A 22044-nucleotide genomic window follows, 5' to 3' on the forward strand; every position below is an offset into this window, starting at 1 on the left:
GTGTGCGAGTGGGCGTGGCCTGATAAGCCGCAGCCAATGGGCGCTGCGGTGAGGCGGGGCTTGGGCTGGAGAAGCCAATGGGAGCGCAGGGTGGGCGGGGCTTTAGGGGGCGCGGCCAATGGGAGCGGGGAGTGGGCGGGGCTTGCGGGGGCGCAGCCAATGGGCGCGGGGGCGCTGCGCGCAGCCATGCTCCGCCGCTCGCTGTGGCTCTGCCTCTGCCTCTGCTCCTGCCCGGCCCGCGGTGAGTGCGAGGGCCCTCAGCTCCCTCCCCCCTCGGCTGCTTTGACCCTCCTGCCTCCCAGTCCGAGGCCGGGAAACCCCCGTGCCCGCCGCTCCCGTCGCATTTCCCCCGCCGCATCCCAATCCACGCGCGTTTCCCAGCGCTGCATCCCCCATCCAGGTCCATTTCCTCTCTGTGCATCCCAATCCGGCTGCCTTTCCCATCCCTGCTCCCCAGCCCCATTGCATTTCCCCTCCTGCATCCCAATCCGGGTGCTTTTCCCCTTGATGCATCTCGATCTGGGTGGATTTCCCCCCCTACATCCCAATCTATGTGCGTTTCCCATCGCTGCATCCCAGTCCGGGTGCATTTCTCCTCCTACACCTCATTCCAGGTTCATTTCCCATCACTGCATCTCAATCTAGGTGCATTTATCCCCCTGGCATCTCAATCCGGGTGCCTTTCCCATCCCTGAACCCCAGCCCCATTGCGTTTTCCTTCCTGCATCCCAATCCGAGTGCATTTCCCCTTGGTGCCTCTCAATCTGGGTGTATTTCCCCCCCTACATCCCAATCTATGTGCATTTCCCATCGCTGCATCCCACTCCGGGTGCATTTCCCCTCCTACATCTCATTCCAGGTTCATTTCCCATCACTACATCCCATCCCAATTGCATTTTTTCCACCATGCATCCCAATCCAGGTGCCTTTCCCATCCCTGCATCCAAGCCCCATTGCGTTTCCCCTCCTGCATCCCAATCCGAGTGCATTTCCCCTTGATGCATCTCGATCTGGGTGTATTTCCCCCCCTACATCCCAATCTATGTGCATTTCCCATCGCTGCATCCCAGTCCGGGTGCATTTCCCCTCCTACACCTCATTCCAGGTTCATTTCCCATCACTACATCCCATCCCAATTGCATTTTTTCCACTGTGCATCCCAATCCGGGTGCCTTTCCCATCCCTGAACCCCAGCCTCATTGCCTTTCCCCTCCTGCATCCCAATCCGAGTGCATTTCCCCTTGGTGCCTCTCAATCTGGGTGGATTTCCCATCACTGCATCCGAATCCGGGTGCATTTCCCCTCCTAAACTGCATTCTGGGTTCATTTCCCATCGCTTCATCCCAGTCCGGGTGCATTTCCCCTCCTACACCTCATTCCAGGTTCATTTCCCATCACTACATCCCATCCCAATTGCATTTTTTCCACCATGCAGCCCAATCCGGGTGCCTTTCCCATCCCTGCATCCAAGCCCCCTCGTGTTTCCCCTCCTGCATCTCAATCCGGGTGCATTTCCCCTTGGTGCCTTTCAATCTGGGTGTATTTCCCATCACTGCATCCTAATCCGGGTGCATTTCCCATCGCTGAACCCCAACCCCACTGTATTTCCCTTCCCTGCACCCCAGCCCCATTGCATTTCCCCTCCTGCATCCCAATCCGAGTGCATTTCCCCTTGGTGCTTCTCGATCTGGGTGGATTTCCCCTCCTACATCCCAGTCCCGGTGCATTTCCCATCCCTGAACCCCAGCCCCATTGCAGTTCTAATCCAGGTGCTCCCCATGTTGACCCAGCGCTTTGGGTCCTCCAGGAGCTGCTGTTTCCAAAAGGTCCATTCCCATCCCGGAGCGGCAGTTGGGTATTTTCCCCGTGTTCTCAGGAATTTTTCCTTTTATTTTCCCTCCTTCTCACCTTTTTCCGTGCACACCCAGCTTTACGCGTCCATGAATACCTGTATTTCCAAGTGCTCAGCCCTGGAGACATCCGCTACATCTTCACGGCCACCCCGGCCAAGGATTTTGGGGGCGTCTTTGTAAGTATTGAGAACGGAATTGGTCTTGGATTCCCCCATCCTAACATTTCTCCTCACAGAGCCCAGTAATGTGAAGCCTTTTGAGAAAACAGAGCTCATCGCTCTTCCCTTAGGAATCGTAGAATCACTAGGATGGAGAAGACCTTTGAGATCACTGAGTCCAACCGTACCTGTCCACTACTAAACCAGATCCCTGAGCATCTCATCTACCTGGTTTTTAAACCCTTCCAGGGATGGGGACTCCACCACCTCCCTGAGCAGCCTCTGCCAGGGCCCGAGAACTCTTTCCATGGAGACATTTCTCCTACTGTCCAATCTGAACCTGCCCTGGAGTAACTTAAGGCCATTTCTTCTTGCCTTAACACCTGTGACTTGGGAGAAGAGACCAACATCCACTTCACTCCAACCTTATTTCAGGTAGTTGTAGACAGTGATGAGGTCTCCCCTCAGCCTCCTTTCCTCCAGGCTAAACAACCCCAGGTCCCTCAGCCACCTCTCATAACCCTTGTTCTCCAGCCCCTTCCCCAGCTCCGTTCCCTTCTCTGGACATGCTCCAGCCCCTCAATGTCCTTCTTGGAGTAAGGGGCCCAAACTGAAGCCAGGATTCAAGATGTGGCCTCACCAGTGCCAAGTCCAGGGGCACAATCCCCTCCCTGGACCTGCTGGCCACGCCGTGTCTGATCCAAGCCAAAATGCCAGTGGCCTTCTTGGCCACCTGGGCCACTTCTGGCTCATGGTCAGTCGCTGTCAACCAACTTCCCCAGATCCTTCTCTTCCAGACACCTTTCCAGCTGCTCTGCCCCAAGCCTGGAGCTGCACGGGGTTGTTGTGTCCCAAGCACAGGACTCGGCCCTTGGCCTTGTTGACCCTCAGCCCATTGGTCTCAGCCCATGGATCCAGCCTGTCCAGATCCCTTTGAGGAGCCTCCCTGCCCTCAAGGAGATCGACTCTCCCACCCAGCTTAGTGTCATCCACAAATTTACTAAGGGTGCAGCCAATCCCCTCATCCAGATCATTGATGAAGATATTGAATAGAGCTTGACCCAACGCTGAGCCACCATCCCTGCAGGGGTTTAAAAGCCAGGTAGATGAGGTGCTTAGGGATCTGGTTTAGTAGTGGACAGGTAGGGTTGGACTTGATGATCTCAAAGGTCCTTTCCAACCAAGTGATTCCATGATTCTGTGTTCTCCCCTCACTCACCCTTGCTTCTCTTCTTCTTGGAGAACACAAGGTACGACCAGATCCACCTGGTCCCAGCGGATCCTCCTGAAGCCTGCGGAGAGCTGAATAATGGTGTCTTCATCCAGGAGCAGATCGCCTTGGTGGAGAGAGGGTACGTCTGGCGGGACAGGAGTGGTTTGGGAGGATGGGAGCTGCCTGCAGTCACTGAAGGTTTGTCTCTCTTTGCTCCAGAGGTTGCTCGTTCGTATCGAAGACGCGTGTGATCCAGGAGCACGGCGGGCGGGCGGTGATCATTGCAGACAACGCCTACGACAACGACAGCTTCTACATTGAGATGATCCAGGAGAACAGCAGGCGGACGGCGGACATCCCCGCGCTCTTCCTGCTGGGCAGGGACGGGTAGGTGCCTCAAGCAAGACACATTCGGTCTTCCCAGGTGGGGAGCGGCTCATAGAATCACAGAATGGTTTGGGTTGGAAGGGACCTCAAAGCCCATCCCGTTCCACTCCCTGCCATGGGCAGGGACACCTCCCACTGGACCAGGGGCTCCAAGCCCCATCCAACCTGGCCTTGAACCCCTCCAGGGATGGGGCAGCCACAGCTTCCCTGGGCAACCTCAGACAGGGCCTCCCCACCCTCATAGTGAAGAATTTCTCCCTAATCTTTAATCTAAATCTTCCCCCTTCCAATTTAAAGCCATTCCCCCTGTCCTGTCACTCCAGGCCCTTATAAAAAGTCCCTTCCTGGCTTTCCTGGAGCTCCTTTAAGGCTGCTCTAAGGTCTCCCTGGAGCCTTCCCCAGGCTGAACAACCCCAACTCTCTCAGCCTGGCCTCAGAGCAGAGGTTCTCCAGCCTTCACATCATCTCTGTGGCCGCCTCTGGACCTGTTCCAACAGTTCCATCTCCTTCTTACGCTGGAGATTCCAGAACTAGACACAGGACTCCAGATGAGGTCTCACAGGAGAGGAGCAGAGCGGCAGGATCCCCTCCCTCACCCTGCTGGCCACGCTGCTCTGGATGCAGCCCAGGACACGGTTGGGTTTGGGGCTGTGAGCGCACGTTGCTGGCTCATATCGAGCTTCTCATCTCCCAGCACCCAAAGCCCTTCTCCTCAGGGCTGTTCTCCATCACATCATCCCCCACCCCAGATTGAAACCACGGACTGCCCTGACCCAGCTTTAGGACCTTGCACTTGGCCTGGTTGGACCTTACTGAGGTGCACACAGCCCCGCTTCTCCAGCTTTGTCTCCAGAAAACACGAAGGTCCTGGTGATCATCTACCTCAGCTTGGTGAACCAGCTTTTTATCGGGTCCAGTCACAATTAATCTCTTTGAGGTGGTTGATATGCACATCTAGGCTGCGCTCTCCCAGCCCGGCACACCTGTCACCTCTTCATCCTCCCAGGTACATGATCAGACGCTCCCTGGAGCAGCACGGGCTCCCCTGGGCCATCATCTCCATTCCTGTCAACGTCACCAGCATCCCCACGTATGAAATGAGGCAGCCCCCCTGGACCTTCTGGTAGAAGCGGGAGGCTGCGGAGCATGGAATTCTTCTCATTGGATCCCAGGAGCTGGCCCCAGGGACAAGCCTTGAAGAACGAGGCCCAGCGTGCTCCAGAGATCCCACTGCCCTGAAGAGCTGAAGAGCAACCACCAGCGCCCGTGGTGGGAACCTCGAGCCCAGCACGGAGCATCCCTCGTCGGGACTTTCTGGGAGGGAAGTGGTGGCCCAGAACTGGCCAACGCTTCCCCTGGAAACACCTTAACGGTGCGCAAGATGCGGAGGGCAACCTGTGCTCTGCTTGGAGCGGGATGCAGGGATGGGAGGGAGATGCAAGCTTGGTCTGTACTGCAGGGCTCGCCCGAGGTCTGTATATTTTTGTCTGAGTTAATGAAGTCTGAACAAGTTTTAGAGAAAGAGAAGTTTCTTTTTTTTTCCATCAGCCAGGGGATGAAGGAATAAATCTCATCCCCTAAAGATGTTTTTCCTAGTGAAGCTCCCCAGGTGCCTCCTGCAAGTGGGACACGGCTCACGTTGGACCCGTGTGCAGCCTGGAGCAGAATCATAGAATAACCAGGTTGGAAAAGAACCACTGGATCACCGAGTCCAACCATTCCCATCAACCACTAACCCATGTCCCTCAGTACCTCGTCCACCCATCCCTTAAACCCCTCCAGGGAAGGGGACTCAACCCCCTCCCTGGGCAGCCTCGGACAGGGACCAATGACCCTTTCTGTGAAAATTTTTTTCGCGATGTCCAGCCTGACCCTCCCCTGGTGGAGCTTGAGGCCATTCCCTCTCGTCCTGTCCCTTGGGAGAAGAACCCAGCTCCCTCCTCTCCACAACCTCCTTTCAGGTAGTTGCAGAGAGCAATGAGGTCTCCCCTCAGCCTCCTCTTCTCCAGGATAAACCCCCCCAGCTCTCTCAGCTGCTCCTCTTCTTCTCCAGCCCCCTCACCAGCTTCGTTGCTCTTCTCTGGACTCGCTCCAGAGCCTCAACATCCTTCTTGTGGGGAGGGGCCCAGAACTGAACACAGGATTCGAGGAGCGGTCTCACCAGTGCCGAGTCCAGAGGGAGAAGAACCTCCCTGGCCCTGCTGGTCACGCCGTTTCTGATCCAAGCCAAGATGCCATTGGCCTTCTTGGCCACCTGGGCCCCTGCTGGCTCACGTTCAGTTGCTGTCAACCAACCCCCCCAGGTCCTTCTCCTCCAGGCGGTTTCCAGCCAGACTTCTCCTAGTCTGGAGCTGCTCAGGGTTGTTGTGCCCCAAGTGCAGGACCCGGCATTTGGCCTTGTTAAACCTCATCCCGTTGGTCTCAGCACCCTCCAGTTTACCAGGACAAACAACATGGCCCCACATCTCACCAGTCTCAGTTTATTACGAACACGGACGGGGACGTGGCCCTGGGAGGGATGGAGACGAGCAGCAGGGCTGGTGGTGACGGTAAGGCCGGAGGTGCCCATCTCCAGCCTCACCCTTCATCCTGTGATCCAGCTGCCACGGGCTCAGCTCCCCAAAATCCAAGAGGGGAGGAAAATAAGTGGGGCTCATGCCCAACCTGTCCATGCTTGGAGCCATCTCCTTCCAACCACGAGTGCTGGAGATGGGGAATACCACACACAGCGCTGTGGCTTCATGGGTGGGATGGAGGACAACGCTCAGCTGCTGGTGACATCGCCACAGGGGGACCTGTTAGCGAGCATCCTGCTCGGTGCAGGGGGTCACACAGCATCACGCTGCATCCCTGGCCACGGTGGCTCCTCCCAAAGCCGCTGGTGGCCAGGCCGGCTCGCTATGCAGAACTCCAAATGTCTTTTGGGTTTTGGATGGTGACTTTGCTTACGGAATATCTAACCTGTGTGAGCTCTGGGCTACCACAGCCCAGCAATTGCCGCATGGGGCTCTGCATCGTGGAAGGATGGGGCTTAGGTAGGAGAAAAGCGCCTGCCAGGGTTGGCCCTGCTCCGGATTTGGGCATCTGAGCCACCTCTGAGGTGTCTCTCCCACTTGGAGAACGGTTTTGCCCCTTGCGGGCCAAGCCAAGGCGTGGATGGAATGGAGTTTGTAGAAGGGCCCTGGCTCCGCTGTGCGTAGATAGTGCGAATATAGACATGAGATACATCCCTCGTGAACAAACACACGAACACACACACACACGGGGTAGGGAAGGACAAGCTCCTCCACACCCACGGTTGCAGAGACGCAGCGGAGCAGCCTCGCAGGTGGCCACAAGGTGACCACCGTGATGTCCCCTACCCCATCCCAGATCTTTCCCTCCTCCAGCATCCCCCCACAAACACCACAGCCCCTTTAGGGACCAGGATGTGGCAGGAGGCCACCAGCTCCCAGCCTGTCCTCCCAGGGAGCACGGGGACAGCCTCACGCATCCACACACACACACAGTGCGCACAAGGACAGGAGGGAGCAGGGCCTGCCTCCGGCTCCCCCGCTGTCCCGCTCCACCAGATCTCTGCAGCGGCCACCGGCACGTGGCCTCCCACCCGACCCCACAACACAACCCTGGTTTTAAGTATTAAAGCTGCTGCCTCTCGGAGGAACCACCCCGTTCCCTTCCCTTTCCTCTCGCCCGGGGCCAGGATCAAACGTCAGTCATCTCATCCTCCAGCTCGGCGTCGTCCGTCTCCCCTTCGCCCTCCTCTTCTTCATCTGACGTCACATCGGCATCGTCGGCTTGCGCTAGGCACTTGGGGCACGAGCAGGTAAACAAGTAGTTCTCCCTGGAAGAAAAGAAGGAAGAAAAAGAGCGATGGCATTGAGACAGGGACAATCCCACCACGGCAGCCAGGAAGGGGCCAAACATCTTAAGCCTGGAGGAGTTCGTGGCTTTGACCGTGCTGGGCTCAGGTGGGGTGGAGAGGGGGATTTAATCTGAAAGAGAGGAGATTGAGATGAGATCTTAGGAGGAAATGTTTCTCTGTGAGGGTGGGGAGGCCCTGGGACAGGTTGCCCAGAGAAATTATGGCTGCCCCATCCCTAGAGGTGTCCAAGGCCAGGTTGGATGGGGCTTGGAGCAGCCCAGTCCAGTGGGAGGTGTCCCTGCTCACGACAGGGGTTTGAACTGGATGGGCTTCAAGTTCCCTTCCAACCCAAACCATTCTATGACTCTATTCCAATTCTCTGATTTCTCAGCTTTGCAGGGTGATGGGACACAGGGATGGTGGCAATCGGCAGGAGCTGCTATCCTTGAAGGGCAGCGAAAGATAAAGAAAGTGGGTGAGGACAGCAAGGGTTGCAGAAGGAAAGGCCCAAATCCTCGGTCCCTGGGGCTACAACCCACGAGAAGATGATGCAAGAGCTGGAGCACCTCCAGCTAAGAGGCCAGGCTGAGACTTGGGGTTGTTCAGCCTAGAGAAGAGAAGGCTCCAGGGAGGAAACCTTAGAGCAGCCTCCAGTACTGAAAGGGGCTCCAAGAAAGCTGGGGAGGGACTTTTTCCAAAGGCCTGGAGTGATGGGACAAGAGAGAATGGCTTTAAATTGGAAGGGGGAAGATTTAGATGAGACATTAGGAAGAAATTCTTCATGATGAGGGTGAGGAGGCCCTGTCAGAGGCTGCCCAGAGAAGCTGTGGCTGCCCCAGCCCTGGAGGTGTTGAAGGCCAGGTTGGATGGTGCTTTGAGCAGCCTGATCCAGTGGGAGGTGTCCCTGCCCATGGCAAGGAACTGGAACTGGATGATCTTCAAGTTCCCTTCCAACCCAAACCATCCTGTAATTCTATGAGCAGAGAACAGGGAGCTCCGGCCTCGCTCCAAGTCCCTTGTGCTCTGATGGCAGCAAGGACGAAGCCAGGTAGGCTGGGGGTGCAAAGAGGTGCCGGGGACCCCCCAGGTCCCTCCGAGCAGCTCCTACCTGAGTATCTTGTTGCGGCTGTGTCGGCTCCGCTCCCTCTGACAGCAGTCTAAGTAACTAATGCAGATCTCCTGCGAGCAAAAAGAAACGAGCCAGGCTGAGAGCTGCTTCCCACCAACCCAAAGCCCTGGAGCCTCCAACACGGGTAGAAACGTGGAGTCCGGCAGTGCCAACATGGGACAGCGGGAATTCCTCCACCAGGAAAATGCAAGAGGCAGGAGGTACGTGGCTGGGGCACGCAGGGGACACAAGGACCTTCTGCCAAGGTGCAATGTCATCCCAAGGTTTATCCAGGCCCTGCTGTCTCACCTCTCCTGCTTCGATGTCCTCCAGGGCCGTCAGATGCAGGAGGAAGTTGTTCTCTGGGAAGGATGTCTCGGCGTTGGGGATGCAGCTGTGGTTACCTATAGGGAAGATGGGACGCAGCTGTGAAAGCATCTCCAGAGGAAGGGGAAGGCAAAGGCAAGGTTGGAGACCCTACACAGCCTCCTATGGGGCTCATTCTTGCCGTTCTGCGTGGCCCACATCTCCAACTGGGAGTGCCACAATCCCTGGACAACAGCCACGAGGCAGCTGATGGTAGCCTCCAACCTTCCCATCGCCTGTCCCACACACATGCATCCAAACCAAGAGGTCCAGTCCTGCTCCATGTCTTTATCAATGACCTGGATGAAGGCATCAAGTGCAACCTTAGCGAGTTTGCAGATGACACTAAGCTGGTTAGAAGTGTCTATCTGCTGGAGGGTAGGGAGGCTCCAAAGGGATCTGAACAGGCTGGATCCATGGGCTGAAACCAATGGCATGAGGGTTAACAAGGCCAAATGCCGGGTCCTGCACTTGGGGCACAACAACCCTGAGCAGCTCCAGACTAGGAGAAGTCTGGCTGGAAACTGCCTGGAGGAGAAGGACCTGGGGAGGTTGGTTGACAACGGCTGAACATGAGCCAGCAGGAGCCCAGGTGGCCAAGAAGGCCAATGGCATCTTGGCTTGGATCAGACACGGCGTGGCCAGCAGGGCCAGGGAGGTTCTTCTCCCTCTGGACTCGGCCCTGGGGAGACCGCTCCTCGAATCCTGGGGTCAGTTCTGGGCCCCTCACCACAAGAAGGATGTTGAGGCTCTGGAGCGAGTGAGGGGGCTGGAGAACAAGAGGAGCAGCTGAGAGAGCTGGGGGTGTTTAGCCTGGAGAAGAGGAGGCTGAGGCGAGACCTCATTGCTCTCTGCAACTCCCTGAAAGGAGGTTGTGGAGAGGAGGCAGCTGGGCTCTTCTCCCAGGTGACAGGGGACAGGACGAGAGGGAATGGCCTCAAGCTCCACCAGGGGAGGGTCAGGCTGGACACCAGAAAAAAAAAAATTCATGGAAAGGGTGATTGGGCACTGTCCGAGGCTGCCCAGGGAGGGGGTTGAGTCAACTTCTCTGGAGGGGTATAAGGGACAGGTGGATGAGGTGCTGAGGGACATGCTTTAGTGATTGATGGGTTGGACTCGATGATCTGCTGGGTCTTTTCCAACCTAGTGATTCTGTGAAAGCTACAGGAGATGCCAGAAGACCTTGAGAGAGCTTCCAGGCCCCAGTGCAGCACCCACCCCATCCCATCTCGCCCCAACCCATCCCAACCTCATCCCAACCCCATGATGTCAAGTCCTTTCTCTAAAAGCTTTTAGGAAGAGGAGAGCCACCCCAGTCCAGGACATCCTCCTCCTCACTACTATTTTTTCTCCCTTGTGTTACTTACAGCAGCTCTGGAGCACGTAGAGACCCGATCCCTCGCAGTTGAGGAACTCTCCTGACTCTGCAACACAGAGAGGGCCTTAAGAGCTTCGCAGGGGCTCTCCCGGCTCTTCCACACGCGCAGCCCGGCGCGAGGACAAACGGGTGTCCACACACAAGGGCAAGTGGGAGCTCCCAGGCCCCAGTGGGAATCTCTCTTGGTTCCCAAATGATGGGAGGAAACTCACGCCACCCACGGCCGAGCCTCACCCTTCTCGATGTCCTTGTAGAGCTGGTCGATGAAGGCATCCAGCTCCTCTCGCTGCAGCATGGGGAGATCCAGCGCATCGCAAGCGTGAACCCACTGGCTCAGAGAGCTGCCAGGAAGCAGAGGGACAGCGTTACAGCCCCGCTGTCTGCACACAGTGGGACCTCGCGGGGGGAGCTAAGGGTTAAACTCGGTGGCTCTGAGCGGCCAAGGACTAGCAGAGGGACATGAAAGGGCTGGACACAGACAAGATGAAGGAATGCTTGCCTCACCAACCTCTCTCCTACATCTGAACCCAACCGCTATCCAGGCCAGTGTGGTTTACAGACTGCACGTCCCCTCCCTGCCAGCGCTCTGCTGCCCTGCAGGGACCCAGAATCATAGAATGGGTTGGGCTGGAAGGGACCTCAGAGCCCATCCAGTTCCAACCCCCCCACCATGGGCAGGGACACCTCCCACTGGATCAGGTTGCTCCAAGCCCCATTCAACCTGGCCTTGAACACCTCCAGGGATGGGACAGCCACAACTCCCCTGGGCAAACTGGGCCAGGGCCTCCCCACCCTCGCAGCAAAATATTTCTTCCTAAAATCTCACACCAATCTCCTCTCTTTCAGCTTAAAACCATTCCCACTCACCCTATCCCTGCACTTCCTGATCAAGAGCCTCTCCCCAGCTTTCCTGGAGCCCCTTCATGTACTGGAAGGCTGTTACAAGGTCTCCCCAGAGCCTTCTCTTCTCCAGGCTGAACAACCCCAACTTTCTCAGCCTGTCCTTATAGCAGAGGTGCTCCAGCCCTCACATCACCTCTGTGGCCTCCTCTGGACCCGTTCCAACAGTTCCATCTCCTTCTTATGCTGAGGATTCCAGAACTGGACACAGGACTCCAGGTGAGGTCTCACAAGAGAGGAACAGAGGGGCAGAATCCCCTCTCTCACCCTGCTGGCCACGTTGCTTTGGACGCAGCCCAGGACACGGTTGGTTTCCGGGCTGCGAGCTCATGTTGCCAGCTCATGTTGAGTTTCTCATCCCCCAGCACCCCAAGTTCTTCTCCTCAGAGCTGCTCTCAATCACGTTCTCCCCCAGCCTGACTGAAACCACACATTGCCCTGACCCAGGTGTAGGACCTTGCCCTTGGCCTGGTTGAACCTCACGAGGTGCAACACAGCCCCACTTCTCCAGATTGTCCAAGCCCCGTTACCTTGTTCCTATGCCTTGGCCATTGGTCCCAACGAGCGCAAAGAGGGATCGAAAGCCTTCTGGAGTGAACCACTGCAGAAGGGAGATGAGAAGGCAAGCTGAGCTCAGGCCAGCCTGCAGCAGCCCCTTTTCTGCAAGCATCTCAAATCCCACGGGGAGCTTTGGGGGAAGCAAGGAATGGGCAGAGTCCCAGGGGAAGCCCTGGCCTTTGGGGACAACGTGACCCAGGGGAGGTGGCACTAACCGGAGGGTCCCGCCTCGCTCCTGGACTGGCGAGGTGGTTCAACTCACCCTGCTGAGATGTTCATCGTAAAGAGCTTCGGTGAAGAGCAACCGCAGGAGCTCCAGCTGGCCCTGGTAGGACATGGCAACAATGTCAGGGTGAGGAGATGCCACTGGGAGTCAGAGCCAGGCAGACTGCCCAGCCCACCCTGGGCCAGAAGATTCAGGAGTCAAGCTCCTCCTCCTTCCACGGACGCTGTTGCCCTCAGAGCAGCAAAAGCTGCTCATTCTAGCAGCAAAAGCAGCTAAATATCACTTTGTGCCACCCCACAGCAGAAGCGCCTCCACCACAGGAGCTTGTCCCACGTGCACCACAAACCCCAAGCCATCTGAACAACCCATTTCCACCCTGCTAGCTCAGCCAGCACCTAACGGGGGGCTCCATGCCCCCTCTTCGAGCCTGGGATTTCCACATCTCCCATCCCAGTTGTAAGAGGGCCTCTCCTCCTGTGGGTTCACACACACAGGCAGGGAGAGACTTAGGAATTCAACACACACAAGCGCTGCCACGCTCTTACCTTAAATTTGTCCCCCAGCAGCTTGTGCACAATCTCCTCTTCTTCATTTGCTGTCTTATTGCAGAACTGTGAGAAGACCTTGATCCACCACTCCTTGTCCTTAGCCTGACAAAGGAATCAAGCAAAGACATCGCACCAACAGCGCTTTCCTCCACAACCAGGAAAGAGGGAGGAGAGGACGAGCCCCAAGGAGCTCAGAGGCATCCAGCCCGTTATCAGAAGCACGGTTGCAGTTTATTGTCAGAATAAACACTAAGGAAGCCGGGCCAAAGAAAATGGGTCAAAGGAAAAGCTCCATTTTTGATTGTTTCCATATGGAAACAAAGACCTGCTTGGTTCAGGACATAGGAACCTCCTTTGGTGCCTGCTGTCTCCATGAATGGAGGCAACTAGATGTTGTCAAGCAGGACCCCAACAGCCACCAGACGAGAGATCAGTCCTTGGGAATAACAGCTACAATGGGATGTGGTTCCAAACTGTACCTGTTTGACGGTAGCGACCATCCGGGCCATCAGCATGATGCTGGAAGTCTCTGGTGGATAATGCATGTTTCTAGGAGGTAAGAACGAAGGAAGATGAGCAAATCAGTGCTGGTATGGAAATAAAAAGCTGGATGGGAGCAGAGGCAGCTGCCATCCATCTGGTCAGGCCCGTGCTCATCCGTCACTCCAAAGCAGCCGCTGGCGCTGCAGCATCGCTGCACGGGGATCCAAAGCCTGCACCAATCACACAAATAATCCCCTACCACCCTCTTAAATAGGAGCCTGCGTCCCATAGGAAGCTCAGGACTGCAGCAAGAGCTGCCATTCATGTCAGGCTTTGGGCCTGGGATGTTGTTTCTCCCCTCTGTGCCCATTTTGCCATCTGCAAGCAGGGAGAGCGATTTCTGATCCAGCAGGAGGATCTCCCAGAGGCTGGAGGTCTGCAGGAGCACTTGTAAATCGCAGGAGTGAGGGATACGCTGCTCAGTGCTTTGTGGCTCTTTACTGGGACTCCCTGGAGGTGTTCAAGGCCAGGTTGGATGGGGCTTGGAGCAGCCTGAGCCAGTGGGAGGTGTCCCTGCCCATAGCAGGGGGGTTGGAACTGGATGATCTTTAAGGTACCTTCCAACGCAAACCATTCCATGATTCTATGAAAACAAGAACTGCTCAGCCGTGTGTCCAAACCCTAGTGCTGCCAACATGAATCCACCAGCTGCCCACCCACCAGGTAGAGCTGGGCAGTGTCCAACAGCCACCACCACCCTCCAGGCAAGGATGCAAAGCAAGGATGGTCCCAGGCAGCGTCCCCAGCCCAGGAGAGCCACCTTCTCCGCCTGTGGAGCCACAGGCAGGCAAGTCCCCTACCTCCATGCCTCCTGCAGCTTGTTGAGGGGATGTGTGGGATCGTCACGGGATGGGCCAAGGCAAAGCACCTGGTGGTACTGCTCCAAAGCTGCCTGCCTGCATTCAACGCTGCAGTATGTCACCTAGAGCGAGGGACACAGCACCCAGCATGGGCTACAGCAGCAAGAAAAGAGGGTCCTAAGCCCAGCTGTGTCCCCTCCCCGACCATCCGAGCAGACACCCATCTCAGGGCAGCTCAAGGGCCTGGATTGATGCTGTGAAGGAGCCGGTGACACCAACAAGACCACGGTTGTCCCATACCTGGCAGCGGGGGCACTGCTGGTGCAGGTCCTTCCGGATGCTGCACTGCTCCGGGTGAGGCAAAACCAGCGAGCTCTTCCCCAGAAGGCGCTGGGCGTTTTCCTCCGCTGTCTCCAAAGCCCGTAGGCAGTGATCACAGGCTGCAGGGAGAAAAGACAGAAAGACGGACACCACAGTGAGTAAAGGAAAGGGGTCAGGGCCAGCTGGCAAGACAGCATGATCAGTACCAACACCATCTCCAAGCTGGAGGCACCAGGCTCCACAACATCATTTCTGCTGCAGTTTAACCCCTTAACCCTCATCTGCTGCCCTGTAAGGCCTTATGAGGAACGGCTGAGAGAGCTGGGGGTGTTTAGCCTGGAGAAGAGGAGGCTGAGGGGAGACCTCATTGCTCCCTACAACTCCCTGAGAGGAGGTTGTGGAGAGGAGGGAGCTGGGCTCTTCTCCCAAGGGACAGGGGACAGGACGAGAGGGAATGGCCTCAAGCTCCACCAGGGGAGGTTTAGGCTGAACATTAGGAAAAAATTTTTCACAGAAAGGGTCATTGGGCACTGGCAGAGGCTGCCCAGGGAGGGGGTTGAGTCACCTTCCCTGGAGGGGTTTAAGGGACGGGTGGATGAGGTGCTGAGGGACATGGGTTAGTGATTGATAGGAATGGTTGGACTCGATGATCCAGTGGGTCACTTCCAACCTGGTGATTCCGTGATTCTGTGATGCTGAGGGTCTATGTAGGACAAAAAAGTTTAAAATCCTGCTCTTACAACCCTTGTTTCTTGTTCCCACACCTCCAGAGAGTGCTGGCCCCTTTGCAGGCTGCACCCCTCCGGGGTGAGACTGGGATAGGACTCAACACCACTAAAAAAAGGGGGTTCTCACACAGATGGTGCCTGATGGGGCAACATGGTGCTGACAGAAGTCCCCAGCCCAGAAACAACCCCAATGATCCAAATAAACTGTGGACAAGTTGAGTGCAGAGGTGGAAACAGAAGCAAGGCCACCTTCCCACTGGTGCCAAGAGGAACTCAAAGCCTTTCCCTGAAATTTGGCAGCTCCCTTGGGAGCCAGGACTGGTGAGGGAGATGGGGCAGTGGATGGAGATTACAGAATCATAGAATTGCTTGGCTGGAAAAGACCTTTGAGGTCAAGTCCAACTGTACCTGTCCACTATGAAACCAGATCCCTGAGCACTTCACCTACCCATCTTTTAAAATGCTCCTGGGATGGGGACTCCACCACCTCCCTGGGCAGCCTCTGCCAGGGCCTGAGAACCATTTCCATCAAGAAATTTTTCCTGATGTCCAATCTGAACCTGTCCTGGTGCAACTTGAGGGCACTTCTTCTCATCCTATCACCTGTCACTTGGGAGAAGAGACCAACACCCAACTCATCCCATCCTCCTTTCAGGCAGTTGTAGACAGTGAGAAGTTCTCCCCTCAGCCTCCTTTTCTCCAGGCTAAACAACCCCAGGTCCCTCAGCCACCTCTCATAACCCTTGTTCTCCAGCCCCTTCCCCAGCTCCGTTCCCTTCTCTGGACACGCTCCAGCCCCTCAATGTCCTTCTTGGAGTGAGGGACCCAAAACTGAACTGAGGATTCAAGGTGCAGCCTCACCAATCCTGAGTACAGACGGACAATCCCTCCGCTGCTCCTGCTGCCCACACCATGGCTAATCCAAGCCAAGATGCCATTGGCCTTCTTGGCCACCTGGGCCACTGCTGGCTCATGTTCAGCCACTGTCAACCAACACCCCCAGGTCCTTCTCCTCCAGGCAGCTTTCCAGCCGCTCTTCCCCAAGCCTGGAGCTGCTCAGGGTTGTTGTGACACAAATACAGGACCCAGCACTTGGCCTTGTTGAACCTCATCCCGTTGGCCTCGGCTCATTGATCCACCTTGACCAGATTCCTCTGCAGAGCCTCCCTGCCCTCAAACAGACCAACGCCCCCACCCAATTTAGCGTCACCCCTCACCGAAGGGGCACACAATCCTCTTATCCAGATGACGGATAAAGATATTAAACAACACTGAGCCCTGGGGAACAACCAGCACCCCCAGGTCCTTCTCTGCCAGGCAGATGGGGCTTCTGACAGGGCTGGTGACAGGGCCGGTGACAGGGCCGGGGCTAGTGATGGAGCTGAGGATGGTGCCAGATCCATGCTCACCTCTGTAGTTGTACAGGGCGTTCCAGAGGAACTGGGATGCCACCACTGGCCTCTCCACAAAGACCGTGTCCCCTTTGCGGATGTTCCTGGTAGCGAACAAGCCCTTTCCCTGCCGATGGAGAGGAAAGCAAAAATGTCAGCAAATAAACTCTCTAATACTTGTTTCGGGGTTTTAGAAAGCAAGTATCCTTTATCAGGCCAGGGCAACACGAGGGAGCGATCTCTGTTGATCACGTGCAGTGAGACAAGAGCAGGGGACAGAATGTATTCCCCACCAAAACTATAATTTTTCCCAGAAATCTTAAGCATATCCTATTACTTTCCAAGGCCTAATTTTAATGTTATTATGAGCTTCACAGCAGTCAAATCTCTTGCTCATTTGGAGCTGGCTCCAGCTCTGTCTGACCTTGCATTTGAGACAGCAAAAGGCAGCAAACAGAGGCAATTACAGACAACTCACCCTTCAGCACAGATCACACTGAACACACAATGTTATCATTTCCAAAAGAACCAAGAGTGTAATGGTGTCCCAGGAAGGACTTTTTCCAAGGGCCTAGATGGACAGGATGAGGGGGAATGGCTTTAAACTGGAAGGGGGAAAGATTTAGATTAGGCATTAGGGAGAAATTCTCCACAATGAAGGGGGGAAGCCCTGGCCCAGGTTGCCCACCCATTTCCAAGCCCCCTGCCATGGGCAGGGACACCTCCCACTGGATCAGGCTGCCCAAGGCCCATCCAACCCGGCTTTGAACACCTCCAGGGATGGAGCAGCCACAACCTCCCTTGGCAACCTCTTCCAGGCCTCTCTACTCTCATGATGAAGAAATTCCACCTTATGTCCCGTCAAAATCTGCCCCCTCCAGTTTATACCCATTGCCGCTCATCCTACCACTACATGCGTTTGTAAAAAGTCCCTCCCCATATTTCTTGTAGCCCCTTCAGGTACTGAAAGGTTGCTATAAGGTCTCCTCGGAGCTTCCTCTTCTCCAGGATGAACAGCCCCAACTGTCTCAGCTTGGCCTCGGATGGGAGGTGCTCCAGCCTGCACATCATCTCCATGGCCTCCTCTGGACCTGTTCCAACAGCTCCATCTCCTTCTTATGTTGAGGATTCCACAACTGGACACAGGACTCCAGGTGGGATCTCACCAGAGCAGAGCAAGGGGCAGAATCCCCTCCCTCACCCTGCTGGCCACGCTGCTCTGGATGCAGCCCAGGACACGGTTGGCTTCTGGCCCATGAACGCATGTCGGTGGCTCATGTCGAGCTTCTCATCCCCCAGTACCCCAAGTCCTTCTCCTCAGAGCTGCTCTCAATCACGTCGTCCCCCAGCCTGGACTCAAATCTGGGATTGTCCCAACCCAGGCGCAGGTCCTTGCACTTGGCCTTGTTGAACCTCATGAGGTTCTCCCAGCCCCACTTCTCCAGCCCATCCAGGTCCCTCTGGATGACGTCCCATCCTTCTGGTGAGACAACCACCCCGCTCAGCTTGGTATCACCATGCTTTAAAATTACCATGCTTTAAAAAAACTGCTTTAAATCATTGCTTTGAAAAAGCACACTTTAAAAGCATGATGATGCTTTAAAACAAAATGCCAAGCTCTATAAAACCAAAATGCTTTAAAAAACGATGCCATGCTTAAAAAATAATACCATGATTTAAAATCACACCTTAAAAAACGCCTTAAGAAAACATGATTAAAAAAAAAACTTGCTTTAAAATAAAATGCTGTAAGAAAAACCTTCGAAAAACTGTGCTCTAACAAATTGCTTTAAAAAAAGTTTTTAAAAAGGCTTTAGAAAAAAAAAACCACAAACCGTGCTTTAATAAAATTGCTTTTAAAAAAGGCTGTGAGGAAAACAAGCCTTAAAAAACATGGTTTAAAAGCAAAAAAAAGTGCTTTAAGACAAGGCTTCCAAAAAAAGTGCTTTAAAAAATATGGTTTAAAAAAAGTGCTTTGAAATCGTGGTTTTAAAAAGGTGGTTTAAAAAACGTGGTTTAACAAAAAAAAAGCTTTAAAAACATGCTTGAAAAAACACGGTTTAAAAAACATGCTTTAAAAAAAGATGCTTAAAAAAACCATGCTCCAAAATCCCACAGTTTAGAAACACCCTGCTATAAAACAAACGCTTAAAAAAGGGAATGCTTGAAAAAAAAGCCTCTAAATAAAAGATATTCTTTAAAAAACAATGCGCTACGACACCCCGTGCTGCCAGAGGGCCTCCCAACTTTCAAACCACCCCGTGACTTGGCTACAAACCGAACTTTATTTTAGTTTAAACCCAAAAATTCTGCTTTTTGCGCGGCTTCTGCCGCCGAGCGGGGACGCTCCAAAGCGCCATCGCCCCCGGGGCTGAGGTTAAACCTCCCCCAAACACACACAGAGACGCGTCCAGCCTAAAGGGAGGCTGCTGGGCTAAAATATCGGGGTTTTTCCCCAAAAAGGGTGGCTGAGGGCTCACCTTGGCGCTGCTGATGAAACGCGCCTCAGCCGCAGCGCCCGCCGCCGCCGCCATCTTCGGGCAGCGCCTCTTCCTCCTCCTCCTCTTCCTCCTCTTCCTCCTCCTCTTCCCCTTCCTCCATCCTCTTCAAAGAATCATAGAATCACCAGGTTGGAAAGGACCCAGCAGATCATCGAGTCCAACCATCCCCATCAATCACTAACCCATGTCCCTGAGCACCTCATCCACCCGTCCCTTAAACCCCTCCAGGGAAGGGGACTCAACCCCCTCCCTGGGCAGCCTCGGACAGGGACCAATGACCCTTTTTGTGAAGAATTTTTTCCTAATGTCCAGCCTGACCCACCCCTGGTGGAGCTTGAGGCCATTCCCTCTCGTCCTGTCCCCTGGCCCTTGGGAGAAGAGCCCAGCTCCCTCCTCTCCACAACCTCCTTTCAGGGAGTTGCAGAGAGCAATGAGGTCTCCCCTCAGCCTCCTCTTCTCCAGGATAAACACCCCCAGCTCTCTCAGACGCTCCTCTTGTTCTCCAGCCCCCTCCCCAGCTTCGTTGCTCTTCTCTGGACTCGCTCCAGAGCCTCAACATCCTTCTTGTGGTGAGGGGCCCAGAACTGACCCCAGGATTCGAGAAGCGGTCTCACCAGTGCCGAGTCCAGAGGGAGAAGAACCTCCCTGGCCCTGCTGGCCGCACCGTTTCTGATCCAAGCCAAGATGCCATTGGCCTTCTTGGCCACCTGGACCACTGCTGGCTCACGTTCAGTCGCCGTCAACCAACATCCCCAGGTCCCTCTCCTCCAGGCAGTTTCCAGCCAGCCTTCTCCTAGTCTGGAGCTGCTCAGGGTTGTTGTGCCCCAAGTGCAGGACCCAGCATTTGGCCTTGTTAACCCTCATCCCATTGGTCTCAGCCCATGGATCCAGCCTGTCTAGATCCCTTTGGAGCCTCCCTACCCTGCAGCAGATCGACACTTCCACCCAGCTTAGTGTCATCCGCAAACTTGTTAAGGTTGCACTCGATGCCTTCATCCAGGTCATTGATAAAGAATCATTTGGTTGGAAAAGACCTTTGAGATCATTAACTCCAACTGTACCTGTCCACCACTAAATCACATCCCTGAGCACCTCATTTACCCATTTTTTAAATCCCTCCAGGGATGGGGACTCCACCACCTCCCTGGGCAGCCTCTGCCAGGGCCTGAGAACCCTTTGGTGAGGAAATTTTTCCTGGTGTTGAATCTGAACCTGCCCAGGTGCAACCTGAGGCCATTTCCACCTGTCACTTGGGAGAAGAGACCAGCACCCACCTCACTCCAACCTCCTTTCAGACAGTTGTAGACGGTGAGAAGATCTCCCCTCAGCCCCCTTTTCTCCAGGCTAAACAACCTCAGGTCCCTCAGCCACTCCTCATAAGACTTGTTCTCCAGCCCCTTCCCCAGCTCCATTGCCCTCCTCTGGACTCGCTCCAGGAGACATCGCTTGCTGTCCCTGGTGGACCCAGTTTTCCATAAAAACACTTCAAAAGATGCTGACGTGGCTCCTGCACCCTCGCTGCCTCATGATAGGCTCCTTGTGAACACCTAAACCTCACAAAACACATGTTTGGATTCACACCAGCGCCCATTCCGACTCAATCCCACCCTTCATCAACCAAGCTGCCACAGCAAGTGGGACAACTTCATATTTGGGTCGGTTTGGGGTGTTTTGGAGTCACTAGATGTCACTGTTGGCTCATGGTGGGGATGCTGCACTGTGTCAAGGTCTGGATCCTGCCACCTCCGTGCCCAGGAGGAGCAAGGCTGCAGAGCAGGACATCTCCCTGTCCACCCAGACAGTGATAAACTGCATGGGACACTTTCCCATCTATATTTTGGGGTCTGGCCCTGGTGAAACCATCAGTAGGCTGTGAGGGACACCACTCTGCCAAGCAATGCTTATCCCAGGGGTCCACAAGAACCTAGACACCGGATGAGACACGCTGCCTACGATGGAGTGACCACGTTAGAGGACAAGGGAGGAGCAATGGATGTCATCTGTCCGGACTTCTGTAAAGCCTTTAACAGAGTCCCCCACAACATCTTTCTCTCTAATTTGGACAGGTATGAATTTAATGAGTGGAATGTTCAGTGGATCAGGAATCGGTTGGATGGTCACATCCAGAGGGCAGCGGTCAGTGGCTCAATGTTGAGATGGAAATTGGGAGTCATAGAATCACAGTATGGTTTGAGTTGGAAGAGACCTCAGAGCCCATCCAGTTCCAACCCCCCTGCCATGGTCAGGAACACCTCCCACTGGGCAAGGCCATCCAAGCCCCATCCAACCTGGCCTTCAACACCTCTAGGGCTGGGGTAGCCACAGCTTCTCTGGGCAACCTGGGCCAGTGCCTCACCACTCTCATTTAATAAATAATAATTTCTTCCTAATGTGTCATCTAGATCTTCCACCTTAATTAAAGACATTCACTGTCATCCTATCCCTCCAGGACCTTCTAAAAGCCCTTCCCAGCTTTCCTGGAGCCCCTTCATGTACTGGAAGCTGCTCTACGTTCTCACTAGAGCCTTCTCTTCTCCAGGCTGAACAGCCCCAACTCTCTCAGCCTGGCCTCAGAGGAGGGGCCCCAGCCCTCGGTCATTTTAATGTCCTCCTCTGGACCCATTTCAACAGTCCCATCTCCATCTTATGTTGGGAATTCCAGAACTGGACACAGGACTCCAGGTGGGGACTTACAAGAGCAGAGAGTCAGAATCCCCTCCCTGGTCCTGCTGGCCATGCTGCTTTGGATGCAGCCCAGGACACGGTTGGTTTCTGGGATGCAAGCACACATTGCCGGCTCATGTTGAGCTTCTGATCCCCCCCAGCACCCCAAGTTCTCCTTTTCAAAGAGCAATCACCTTTTAGTGACTTCTGTTGGAAAGCAGATGTTATTTTTTGATTGGCAGGTTGGACAAAATGGTACATTTCTTCTTTTTTTTATTCAATTCCCTCAGAAACACAGAGAAGACTGTACACAGTGAAAAGGATGGGTAAGAGAAGCCAATGAAGCATCACTGCCTGCCCAGAAACCAAGAAGCCACCTAACCCATGCCTCCCCCCAGCCAATCCAATCTCTTTTTAAAATAACTAGATTTTATTCGGAAGCAAAGCAAATAAATAAGTGACAAAGGAGAAAAAAAAGAAGTTCTTTCTATAAATAACAATATAAAAGCAAAGTGGGTCAGAAAGAGAGGCAATAA

General features: G+C 54.7%; 3 protein-coding genes across 3 annotated transcripts in view; 2 read left to right on the forward strand and 1 right to left on the reverse strand.

Annotated features, from left to right (window-relative positions):
- Positions 1-22044, forward strand: part of FBXO41 (F-box protein 41) — a 116028-nt gene that overhangs the window by 36546 nt on the left and 57438 nt on the right. The window lies entirely within an intron of this gene.
- On the forward strand, positions 169-5182 carry PRADC1 (protease associated domain containing 1). Its single transcript, XM_069856668.1, has 5 exons — positions 169-241; positions 1929-2029; positions 3254-3363; positions 3444-3611; positions 4618-5182. Exons 1-5 carry the CDS (start codon positions 187-189, stop codon positions 4736-4738), a joined length of 555 nt encoding a protein of 184 aa, XP_069712769.1. The 5' UTR covers positions 169-186; the 3' UTR covers positions 4739-5182.
- On the reverse strand, positions 7249-18911 carry SMYD5 (SMYD family member 5). Its single transcript, XM_069856654.1, has 13 exons — positions 18824-18911; positions 16362-16470; positions 14204-14343; positions 13904-14025; positions 13040-13109; positions 12558-12662; positions 12049-12111; positions 11759-11829; positions 10563-10669; positions 10318-10374; positions 8894-8988; positions 8585-8655; positions 7249-7455 (listed from the first exon to the last, which is right to left on the reverse strand). The coding sequence occupies exons 1-13, from the start codon at positions 18875-18877 to the stop codon at positions 7317-7319; spliced, it is 1203 nt and encodes a 400-aa protein (XP_069712755.1). The 5' UTR covers positions 18878-18911; the 3' UTR covers positions 7249-7316.

The sequence above is a fragment of the Phaenicophaeus curvirostris genome, chromosome 4 (assembly GCF_032191515.1).
Source record: "Phaenicophaeus curvirostris isolate KB17595 chromosome 4, BPBGC_Pcur_1.0, whole genome shotgun sequence".
Classification (NCBI taxonomy): domain Eukaryota; kingdom Metazoa; phylum Chordata; class Aves; order Cuculiformes; family Cuculidae; genus Phaenicophaeus; species Phaenicophaeus curvirostris.